This window comes from Eumetopias jubatus, unplaced genomic scaffold (genome assembly GCF_037043125.1).
Source record: "Eumetopias jubatus isolate StellerSeaLion01/CBP00866 unplaced genomic scaffold, mEumJub1_p1.0 scaffold_10, whole genome shotgun sequence".
Taxonomy (NCBI): Eukaryota; Metazoa; Chordata; class Mammalia; order Carnivora; family Otariidae; genus Eumetopias; species Eumetopias jubatus.
Window position 1 is genome coordinate 61,597,629 of NW_028274816.1, and position 12,342 is coordinate 61,609,970.

Here is a 12,342-nt window from a genome sequence, read left to right on the forward strand (position 1 = left end):
ACGTAACACAAACATTCCTTAATTGTAATTTTATTTGTATGGCTTTGTCTACACAGAGCAACAGCCTTGTCAATATTCTCCTGCAGGTGTCACCATGCATACGCACACACTTTCCTCTAGGGTGTGGAGTTATAGGCCAGAGCTGTGTCCCTTCCTTTCACCATGGGATTCTGATCTTCTCCTCAAATTGTTTGTAATGTAATGTACTGGCCGTCTAAGTGCACAATGTTTTCTCCAACATTGGATTTTGCCCTTGTGCTCTCTTGCCTCTCCTGTGCATGCAGGAGGATTTGGGCGTCACAATTTCCCTGAAACTGTGGCATTACATCGAGGTGGTAAATCCCAGGAACTTTAAAATAAAAGGAAGCACATGTGCACGGCGGGTCACCAGTGAGGTGCGCCTGCAGCTAGATCACACTCACTTGTGAAAGATGCTGTATCCATGACCCCGTGACTGGGCACACGGTGCATTCGTGCGTCTCCTTGATGTTGTTCATGACGGGAGTGTTTACACCAAAGAAATGGGCAAATGCCAGGAGTCACAACATTAAAAAAAAAAAAAACACATTTATATCTTGCAGTCACTGTAGTAGTTCACCACCAGGCTTCACTTCAAACACCCCTGAGCTCCCTCAAACTGATGGTATTTCTGGAAAACTCTACCAGGTGTCATCTCATGAGGATAGAAAACCTCTATGAGTCCAGAGAGGGTTTAGGGAAAGGTTTTGGATTCATGTGTTCCAAAGCGGACCTGATTTTCACCCATCTATTTACTTATGAAACAGATTTTGTGTTTTGGGCTGAAGAGATGGTGGTCCATAGTGCACCTCAGGGAAAGAGGAAATGGAATGTAAAGGGAAATGTATCGCACGAAGGTGGACCAGAGCTGCTGCTCTAAGAAGGTATGAACGCAACTCCGCTGTGTGGGACGAACCCTCACACCACAGGGATGAGGAAAGACAGGTGGGCAGTCAAGGATGTCCAACAATGGCAGGAGGGAAAGCACCACAGTTCATGGGGGACGAGTCCTGGACTGAGAACAGCCCAGACATTTCCTGGCATCTAAATCATGTTTCCCCCTGGATGTTCTCAGCACACAGATCAGCTAGCATGAGCTGTAGGCTTTCTTCCGGATCCCCTTGGGCACATCAGATTGATGTCCAAAGGTCTGCCACAGGGAATGGTGTGTTTGCTCCCCTTGTGTTTAGCTCCTGGCTGCATCTGGTGTCCTTGTCTGGCTGTGCTGAGCCTCTAGTAGCAGAATCCCGAGGATCAGCAGGATCAAGGCAGCCACGCCCATGCGGATGAGATTCTCCACCGTGTAATCCCTGTGATCTGAGGCTAAGAATGAGGACAGAGAGGTTGCAGTGGTCAGTGTGAACCCAAATCACCCAGATCCTGGATGTGCACCCAGGACACCCGCCTCCCCCTGACAGGACACCCCCTCCACCCCAGCCCCATCACTGAGACATTCTTCTACTTACCACTGCTGGGGTCTGAATTGTTTTGGGGTGGGCTCAGGGTGTCAGCTGTTCCTGCAGGGAAGATGGAAGCAGATGGAAGGAGCTGGAGACCCCCATCCGGCCAGCCCTCAGCTCTGTGTTCTATCTCCCTCAACCTGTCCCTAGCAGTTTTTGTACAGTTCCTGACCTAGCCCCTCTCTCTACTAGGAGATTTTGCTCTGCTCTCCTCATTGGATTCCTTCAGCCTCCTTGTTTCCCTGATTTCAGACTTTGCTTCTGAGTCATTCTGGATAGATACTAGCCATGCCCCAGGCGCTCAGGATTGCAGAGAAAAATGGCCTCCAACACAGAAATCATCATGTCCTTTATGTTTTCTGTTCAGTCTGGGACACAAACCTCCTGTGCTCATGTCCCTGCAGATGAGAGTTCCCACTTATTCAGTAGCTGAGGACCCAGCGTCCATGGACGAGGGGCTGGTGTCAGGGGCTCCTGACGGTCAGGAGCACAGAAGGGCCAAAGTCTGGGGCAGGGTCCCCTTAGCTCCATGTCAACCGGCTCCCATTCTTCAGTTTCTGCATTTTAATCTGTACCTAGAGTATTCATTCTTGGATGTGTTCATTAATTCATTCTTCATATAGTTAGAAATACCTACGGTGCTAGACTCATAGAGAGATAGATGATAGATAGGTAGATAGATCTGTATCACATCTACATCAACCAAATTGATCTGTCTCTCCTAAAGATGTTCAGTCATTGGGTCATATGAACACCATTATTCCTTGCTTGCAGTGTGGATCTAGACAGGGAGACCAGTTACAAACATGTGAAAAGCTATGGGATGAAGATGATGGGCATGAGGACCAATGGCTGCAGATACATATACATGGATATAGATGTATATGTGTTTTACGCTCATAGATTATAGGTATGGATTTTTATAACCATGTTTATTTGTAAAATAGCAGATATAATATAAATACATAAGCAGCTGTATATGTACTGATATCTATGGTGTTCTGTCTAGAGAGAGAGAGAGGTACAGTCTGTCTGTCCCTCAACAGGAGGGCACTCGAGTCTGTGGCGCGTGGGGGCGGGCAGGGGACAGGAGGGTCTGGACTCAGGCTTTGGGGAATTGGAGGCAGGTCAGGGACGCGTGCCCAGAAGGAGGAGTCTCCATCCTCATCTCACTGTTTGGGGACAAACTCTAGCAATCTGGTGAGGTTTCAAGTAGGGAGAGTTAATCGTTTTATTTCCATTGAAAGGGCAACCTCTGTCCCCACTATATCACAGGCCAGACCTGAGGAAGTCCCTACGTGTGGATTTCTAACCTCCAGGAAAGGAGAGAGCTGGTGGAATTTACTATGGAGGGAACACACAAACTGGGAAACCATTGACCTCTCTTAACTTAGTTTTCATATGAAAAGAAAATAGCAGAAAAAAATGGAAAAAGAAAATATGGACCAATCCTAATTATAAAAATTCATACAAATGGTCAAGGTAATAGTAGCTTCTACAGTTCAGAAAATACGAGTGAACAGTAAATGTTATGCAGTTGGGTTAACATCCAAATGTTTGAAATCAGGAAGCCTTTGTAAAGAGCCTCATATGGTTCAAAATCAAAGAGAAAACATAGTTGTTCAGGAGACATACATCTTTCAGGAAAAGATCACATTTTAATAAAACCCTAATGATGTAGGAAAATGGGTTGAAATGGATAGGTTCACAGTACTTTCGATATAAAAATAGATTTTTAATGAACTTGCTTTAAGCTAAATTTGAGGTATAAATCAAGCTGTTTCCCTGACATGGATCTTGTGGCCATTTTCTCCATCTTTTGAAGTGAGAAACACAGGTGTGCATTTTGGGAACGATTAAGTGAAATTTCCGTGTGTAATTTTGAGCAGCGTATTGAGAAATAGTGGAAAGGAAAAGAGCGTAGTGAGTTCACAGCACACAAGGATACGCCCATACTCATAGCTCTCTTAGGCATAGCGAACTATTATTCAGACAACTGACATATATGGTATTAAAGTAAGGAAGAAGTTCATAGAACAGGCTGCAGATTGACACCGCTTTTATGAAAAAAGTTCAAAGGCTATGAAGCTCATGTAAGTGACGAATCACTGAATTTTACGCAGGAAATAAGTAAATAAATGAGACTCACTAAAAATGTGCCAAGACTCGGTAGTGCCCAGAAGTAATTCCCCACGAGGAATGTGTGAATCTGATCTAACCCCGTGCGCACTGGAGAGGGATGACTTGTTTCTGCGTCTGCATCCCTGTCACCTGAGGTCCCTTTGTCATCACGTCTGCAGGTGCTGCTGTAGAAGGTGTGAGAAGCAGGCACAGGGACCCTGGACAAGCGTCCACACACAGTGCACAGTAGACACCCGCTGCACATGGGCTCACGGTGCGGCATCCCTGGGGACTCCCGTGAGCCGGGCACGGCCCCTCCTCAGTCTCGGGTGTGCACCGAGGGGCAGGGAGGCCCCCAGGTGAGCACAGGGGGCAGCAGAGCGGTGCCTGCAGGCGGGGAGGCTTCTCTCCAGGACAGTGTCCTGTGGGGCTGACACCACAGAGCAGATTCTGATATGGAGGGGGCAGGAGGTGAGTGGGAGGCCTCTGTGTACTCACGATCATTCTCACTCCCCCACCCCTCATGCAGCCCCCGCCTCCTTACCTCTGCTGAGACTGCAGTATAGGGGAACCCCGGTGGAGGCTGTGGATCTTTCCAGTCTCCCCTGGGATGGACCCTCCTCCGTGGAGCCCCTGTGACCCCCGCATTTGCTACTGTGTCGGGCTTTCCTGACACGTGCATCTTGAGCTGACCGAGCTCATACAGGTCAGGGTCAGGGGTCTCTCACCTATGACCAGGAGCTCCAGGGGGTCACTGGGCTGTGACAACACGTAGGGGGAGGTGCTCACTGAGCCGTAGCACCTGTAGGTCCCCCCATGGGCTGAGGTCACAGGACTCATGGAGAATTCAGCCTGGTGCTGCCCAGCTCGGTGCTTTGATCTAAGACGCAGCGGGGGATCGGCTGCCCCCTCCTTGGACAGAAGGAAAGTGTCCACAGAGCTCCATGACTGACACAGCAGGGTCACATTCTCTCCTGAGGTCACCGTGGGTCCTGGCTGCACTGAGAGGGAGGGTTTGTAGGGGAGCTGTCCTAGAGAGAGGAAGGGCGGGTGAGGGGCTGTCCAGCCCTCGTTCTGAACTGAGTCTGTCTGTGTCCTCTGGGTCTCTCCCTTCTCTGTCTCTGTCTGTCTCTCTCCCTCCCTGGGGACCCCACACCTCTGGTCCCACCACCACCGCCTGGGGCCCCCCTGGCAGGAGCTGTGTAGGGTCTGGGGTCCTGACTGACCTGTGGCATCTCACCTGCGACCAGGATGTCCAGGGGGTCACTGGGGGCCGACCACTTGGAGGAGAGGTTCTGTCCACCATAGCATGTGTACCGGCCGCCGTTGTAGGGTCTCACAGGGTCCAGGTTGAAGTTCGCCCCAGAGATCCCAGCGTGGGGCTGCCGGCCAAGGTGCCGGGGAGGGTCATCTGCTCCCTCCTTGGACAGAGCGAATCTGTCGTAGCCAACATCAGAGCGACACTGGAGGGTCAGGCTCTGTCCAGAGGTCACGACAGGGCCCTGCTGGCTCAGGAGGGAGGGCTTGCCCGACACACCTGGGAGAGACCAGCCGTGGATTGCAGGGGCTGATTATTCTCCCCAAACCTCCCTTCTCCCGTCCTGACCCCCGAGCCTCACGGTCCATCACCCTCAGTGTCTCTGACCTGTGAGCCCCTGTTGTCCCCCATTCCACCCTCTCGTCTGGGGCTCCCCTGGGAGCAGAGCCCCCATAACCTGTCTGGTGCCTCAAAACATGGATGGGGCCACAATCAGACTCCCTCACCTGAGACCACCAGCTCCAGGGGGTCACTGGGGAGTGACCACACCTGGGGGGTGTTGTTGTAATAACCATAGCATCTGAACGTCCACCTGAGGCTGGGGGTCACAGGGCCCACAGGGAACAGGGCCTGGGACCAGCCCCTGGGGGCTGGCTGGGAGTCCTGGGTCCAGGAGGTCTGGCGTTCTCCTTCCTTCATCAGGATGAACCTGTGGAATCCCACCCACGAGCCACACTGGAGGGTCACGTTCCCTCCTGAGGTCACAACAGGGCTGGGCGTGGCTATGAGTCTGGGTTTGCCGTGCAATCCTAGGGGAGGAGAAGGGGACGGTGTTAAATGGGGCTCAGATCCCCCACATCATCCCCACGGCTGGGCTGTGACAGGGAGACACCTGAGAGCAGACCCCTTTCCTGAGGGCAGAGCCTGGGGCTGGCACCCTGAGTGGGCTCGCACCTGTCACCACCAGCTCCACGGGGTCACTGGGCTCTGACCAGCCAGTGGGACTGAGACAGGAACAGAGATACCGTCCTGCATATGCATCTGTCATGTATCTGATGGAGAACTTGGCCTTGTCCCCGGGCTCCAGTGGCTTCCGTCTGTCCCAGGTCCCTGAGTTTCCCTCTTTATATAGGCGGTACTCCTGGGCCTCCAGGCTCCCCTGACACCAGATGGTCACAGGTGTCCTCCAGGGGATCACAGAGCCTGGCTCAGCCCAGATGGTGGGTTTGGGGAGGGTCCCTGGAAGGAAACAGAGGTTGGGACACAAGACCTCCCCACCCCCAGGTCCCAGCTCTGCCCCCAACCCCCAGACGTCCCCCTCCGTCAGCCCAGAACTGCTGTTCTCCATCCCCTCTGCCTGGTGGGTGACCCCCAGTGAGGAGGTGGGACTGAGACCCCTGGGGACAGACTCACCTGCCTGCACTCGGGTCCTGGGGCCAACACTCAGCCCTGGAAGAGAGTTCCTGTGAGAGGTTTGCCCCGAATCCTGAGCAGAACCTCTCCTCCCGTGAGCCTCCTGAGTCTGGGGTCTCTGACAGCCCAGGACCTGGCTGTGGGGTGGGTCCCTCCCAGAAGAGGGCGTCCTCTCCCCTCCTCAGATCTCACCGAGACAGAGCAGGGCCGTGAGGGCGGGGATCATGGCGTCTCCCGTCTCTGGCTCTAGCAGTGCATAGGGAGGGACCCCGGTGCCCACAGGACGGGCAGACACACAGGGTGTGGTCATGCGGAGGCTGGTCCTGTCCGTCACTGGGTTGTCACGTCAGCAGCCCCACAGGAAGGGGAACAGCCCCTCCCCAGGACTTAGCCTGGCTCTGGTGTCCATGATGGTGCAGCAAGTGGACCCCGAGGCTTCCTGAGATGTCCCATCCAGGTGAGGAGACCAGGGCATGTCCTTTCCTCCAGAGCCTCCCCCACGGGGTCTCCATCCTCAGCGCATCCCTGGGGACCTCACCGTGGACGGAGTCCCCAGAGCCCAGAGATGCTGCAGGGGACGTGGGTTCCTGCTCTGCTGGGGAGCTCATGTCAGCACAGACACACGTGTGACGTCTCTGCTTGGCTCAGGTCGAGGTCTCGGTGGCAATGAGCCCGGAGGAGAAATACAGGCAAATAGGGAAGGAAACACAGCCCCTCTCCTGGCCCCAGATATGGGCTCTCTTTCTTCACAATCTGCATGAACTTCTCTATTTTGCTGTGACATTGTCCACCTCCCCCCTTCCTGGGGACATCCCCGTGGGTCTCTCCTGGCTCCTCGGTGCCCCTTGTTCCTGGGACACAGCCATCCTCCCCATCCTGTGGGGTGCTGGATGTAAGCGTTAGGGGACATTTTTTGGGCTAGAGCTCTGATTTTGAAGGAAAGTGGATCTTCATTGAACTATTCCTGGACTGTCACCTACCAGAATCACCTTGGGAGGTAATGTCCTTGCTCTGAGCCTCAGTTCCCATCTGATGCATGTCTTCTAAACTCACCCCTCAAAGTGATTTGGAGATTTGGTGTCGAGGTCATGGGAGGGATGGGGAGCTGTGAGTTTCCAGACCAGGTAGGACGAGCATGGGCTGGGGTCCTGTTGCGGTGACGGTGTCCTGGGGCCAGACTCTGCAGTCAGGTGGCTGGTTTGTGTGCCCACAGAGACCTTGTCTGCTCAGAATACCAGGACTGCCACTCACAGTACGTCTGAAATATGCAGCCACAGACACACGCAAGGAAACGAGAAATGAAATTTCCAGATGCAGGTGGAACCCCAGCAGGGAACAGAGAACTAAGCTGAGTCTCTACTGGTGCCTGGGATCTTGGAGGGGTCATAGGGAGGACGTTTCTACCACTGTGGATGCAGAGGCGTCCCAGGGTCCTCTCAGTGGGGAGGGTTTAGGGCTCTAGGAGAAGGTCGTGCTGCATCTTCACGAAAGACAAGGGCTTAGGGGTTGGATCCCTTAACCACCAGATGGAGCTTCCTCTCCCAGGACTGGAATCATACACTCACACAAGGAAAGTGGATGTCACAGGGCAGAAACCACTGCAGGCATGCCCACTTCATCATGCCTGACTCCTAGCGCAGCTATAGGAGGAAACCTGTCTGGAAAATAAGGTGTGTGGAAATTCATCATTCCAACAAGGGTCACCCCAAGAAGGAATCCTAACCACCAGAAACAGTGCTACAAAAGACAACCATAACGCTCATTAAGAATGCTCTTCGCTTATTTGTGGAACATCAGGAACAGCAGGGAGGACATTAGGAGAAGGAAGGGAAAAATGAAGGGGGGGAAATCAGAGGGAGAGATGAACCATGAGAGACTATGGACTCTGAGAAACAAACAGGGTTTTAGAGGGGAGGGCGAGAGGAGGGATTGGTTAGCCCGGTGATGGGTATTAAGGAGGGCATGTACTGCATGGAGCACTGGGTGTTATACGAAAACAATGGATCGTGGAACACTACATCAAAAACTAATGATGTACTGTATGGTGACTAACATAACATAATAAAAAAAAGAATGCTCTTATCATATGCATGAAAAAAGTTATAGACTTATCTTAAATGAAGCCTGTGTTTAAATATCTGAGAGATAATGGGGGAACTTGAACTTTTGAGACAAGAGTATGATTTATACTGCAGAAGAAGTGGCAATCTTTGAAATGAATTAGAAATCTTAATGGTGAAAACTCGAATAGAATGAGCACCTTCAGAGCTGTTATTCCATCAAGGTCAAGACACAGCTGAAAAGCTAAACAGGAAGCTAGAACAGAATATTGAGGAAATTTTCCAGAATGTGGAATAGTGAGACCAGAAAAGGAAATTTCAGGTACTTGAGAGTAGAATGCAGAGGACCAAGGTCACATGCACTGTGTCAGAAAGAAAGACCTGATAATGCTCTCCGCCAACAGCCCAACAGGTAAGTACTTGAGCATTTTCCAAAGACAAGGAAAGACCATTTAAATGGTAGTGGACACTCATACTTCATAGTAAAATGCAGAAATCCAGAGTAAATTAGATTTTAAAATTCTACATTAAATCGTACATTTAAACATGGTTAATGTTATTCTTTGTGAATCTCACCTCAGTTGAACAATATGCAATGAGGGCTGGCCTGGGTCCACAAAAACTTCCTGAAACTACTTCCTGGGGAAAATGCAAATATCATCCATAACATGACATGCTCACCTAAAGGTAAAAACAGGTGTCAGAAGATACTGAAAAACGTCCCCAGGAAATTCATTGTTGGGAGAGAATTTTACACTGATCCAGGTTACTAGTGAGCGCAAACGTGAGAGCACCAGCAGAGACAGATTCCTATGTTCTGGGGGACCAGGCACCACGTCTGCCCTTTGGGATGCAGTTCCCCTTTGTTCAAGTCACAGTGTCAGGCTGTGCCTTCAGGAAAGATGGGGAGGGGCTGTGGGTTAGATCCTCAACCACCAGATGGATTTTCCCTCCAAGCAGTTGGGTCTCGTCCTTTCCTTGGAATGAGAAAACGTTAAGAGACCCAGCAATTGCACTACTGGGTATTTACCCCAAAGACACAGATGTAGTGAAAAGAAGGGCCACATGCATCCCAATGTTCATAGCAGCAATGGACGCAATAGCCAAACTGAAAAGAGCCGAGATGCCCTTCAACAGACGAATGGATAAAGAAGATGTGGTCCATGTATACAATGGAATATTACTCAGGCATCAGAAAGGATGAATACCCAACTTTTACATCCACATGGATGGGACTGGAGGAGATGATGCTAAGTGAAATAAGTCAAGCAGAGAAAGTCAATTATCACATGGTTTCACTTATTTGTGGAACATAAGAAATAGCAAGGAGGACATTAGGAGAAGGAAGGGAAAAATGAAGGGGGGGAATCGGAGGGGGAGATGAACCATGAAAGACTATGGACTCTGAGAAACAAACTGAGGGTTTTAAAGGCGAGGGTGGCTGGGGGGATGGGTTAGACTGGTGATGGGTATTAAGGAGGGCACGTATTGCAATGAGCACTGGCTGTTATACGTAACTAATGAATCATGGAACACTACATCAAAAACTAATGATGTACTGTATGGTGACTAACATAACATAACAAAATAAAAAAGAAATATCTAGATAAAGAGAGACAACCATATTTGCCAGAGGAAATCTTAGCAGTGACTTCCAAAGTCTTCCATATTATCCAGTCCCTTCCAAACTTTATATAATTATTTTTAAATTTTTTATTTTATTTATTTGAGAGAGAGAGAGAGAGAGAGAGAAATAAAGAGAACATGAGCCGGGGGTGGGCAGAAGGGGAAGAGGGAGAGGGAGAAGCAGGCTCTCCGCTGAGGAAGGAGCCTGATGCAGGGCTCGATCCCAGGACCCTGGGACCATGACCTGAGCCGAAGGCAGATGCTCAACCAACGGAGCCACCCAGGCGCCCCAGTATAATGTCTATTTTGAAAACTTCCTTTTTACTAATAGAATGTCATTTTTAAAATTTAAATTCAATCAGCCAACATATAGTACATCATTCATTTCAGATGTAGAGTTCAGTTGTTTATCAGTTGCATAGAACACCCAGTGCTCATTTAAAAAAAAATCATTAGGCTAGTTTGTTCTGGTGTTTAGAACAGAATATATGACACTCCTGAGATATGGTTTTGAAAAAAATAATGAAAATGAGCTATTTCCAGAGCTGCAAATTCTTAGCTATTTTACTGCCCTCACCTCAATGAAAGGAACACAGCATGGTGAAATTCAGTTAGAAAAGCAGATAATCCCTAATGAAGAAAGAATATTAGATTGTGAGAAGAAACAGCAAAAAAGTTTGCTTTGGAAAGTTACATTTGCATCTGCTTACACACATGCATATATACTTAAGAAAGCTGAATCAAACTATTAACTGAATCCAAATATTTGAAATGTGTGCGTGACAGAGACAGACAGAGTTTTGAAAAAAAAAGTAAGTAGTAAGAGCTCAGCTAATGTGTAATTGTGCCCTTTTATTACTAAAGGGGAGGGTGGATTTAAAAATTGTTCAAAATTGGGGCATCTGGGAGGCTCAGTCAGTTAAGCCACCGACTCAAGATTTCGGCTCAGGTCATGATCTCAGGGTCCTGGGATCCAGATGGGCTCCTCACTCAGCGCAGAGTTGGCTTGAGATTCTCTGTCTCCCTCTCCCTCTCCACCACACCTCTGCACTCCCTCTCTCTCAAAAACTGTTCAAAATTATAAAGGACAGTTCCTAGAATAAAAATGCAGGTAGCTACTTAAAATCAGAAACGCAATGTATAACTTTCAAACTCGTTAGTGTAATTGTAGAAAACAAATCTTTTTTCAGCTATGTATTTATTTTTATTTTTTTTGTTAACATATAATGTATTATTTGTTCCAGGGGTACAGGTCTGTGATTCATCAGTCTTACACAATTCATAGCACTCACCATAGCAACAATGTCCATCACCGAGACTATTTATTTTTTTATTTAAATTTTTTTAAATTGAGGTATAATTAACACAGTGTTGTATTAGCGTCAGGTGTACAATATAATGGCTCAACAATGCTATCCATCACTCAGTGTTCATCGCAGTAAGTGAAATCTTCGTCCCCTTCATGCATGTGCCCTTTGGCAACCACCAGTCTCTATATTTAAGAGTCTGGGGATTTTTATTTGTTTGTTTCTCTCTTTTTTTTAATCTTTTTTTGGAAAACACATGCATCTTCATCAAGTAAGAAGTCTGGAAAGTCAAAAGGAAGCTAAGAGAATGTAGGGTATCTTAACACATGTGGAGAAAAGAACATCCTATACATTGTTGGTGAGGATATCAATTGGTGGTGCCATTATGGAAAAACGGTATGGAGTTTCATCAAAAAGTTAACAAAGAACTGCTAGATGTTCCATCAGTCTCACTTCTGAGTGTGTATCCAAAAGAAAAGAAACAGGATCTTGAAGAGGTGTCCACACTCCCATCTTCAGTGCAGCATTGTTCACAATGGCCAAGATACGGAAACAACAGTATCCATCAATGTCCAACAATGGATGAATGGATAAAGAACATGTGGTATATATATGTATGACTATTAGTCATAAGAAAGAAGGAAGTCCTGCCATTTGCAACAACAAGGATGGACCTTGAGGGCATTATATTAAATGAAATAAATCAGACAGAGAAAGGCAAATACTGTATGATTTAATTATGTGTGGAATCTACAAAAGTCAAACTTGTAGAAGCAGAAACAAAGAAAAGTAGAGTAGTGATGAGCAGGGGCAAGGTGGGTGAGGGAAGTGGGGAGATGGTGGTCAAAGTCTACCAACTTCCAGTTATAAGATGAATAGGTTCTGGAGATGTAATGCACAGCGTTGTGATTATAGTTAATACTACTGTATCAAATCCGAGAAAGTTGTTTAGAGAATAGATCTTCAGTGTTCTCACCTCCCCCAAAAAACAACAAATGGTAATTATGTGATGTGAGGGAGGTGTTAGTTAAAGACATGGTGGTAATCACCTTGCTATCTATCAGTCAACAGCTGTACAC

General features: G+C 48.5%; 1 protein-coding gene across 7 annotated transcripts; it reads right to left on the reverse strand.

Moving 5' to 3' along the window:
- Positions 1-14: 14 nt before the first annotated feature.
- On the reverse strand, positions 15-6,947 carry LOC114204273 (leukocyte immunoglobulin-like receptor subfamily A member 6). 7 transcript variants are annotated; one of them, XR_015769215.1, is made up of 8 exons: positions 6,463-6,947; positions 5,812-6,306; positions 5,364-5,666; positions 4,840-5,136; positions 4,328-4,630; positions 3,628-4,029; positions 1,485-1,535; positions 1,304-1,341 (listed from the first exon to the last, which is right to left on the reverse strand). XR_015769215.1 is itself a non-coding variant. In XM_088027873.1 (7 exons), the coding sequence occupies exons 1-7, from the start codon at positions 6,578-6,580 to the stop codon at positions 1,205-1,207; spliced, it is 1,704 nt and encodes a 567-aa protein (XP_087883999.1). In that variant the 5' UTR covers positions 6,581-6,944; the 3' UTR covers positions 15-1,204. The 7 variants fall into 7 exon arrangements, 3 of the variants coding, with proteins under 3 accessions (XP_087883999.1, XP_087884001.1, XP_087884000.1); XR_015769217.1 differs by having other exon boundaries at positions 3,628-3,781; positions 6,463-6,946; XR_015769216.1 differs by having other exon boundaries at positions 3,628-3,784; positions 6,463-6,946.
- Between the last annotated feature and the right edge of the window lie 5,395 nt (positions 6,948-12,342).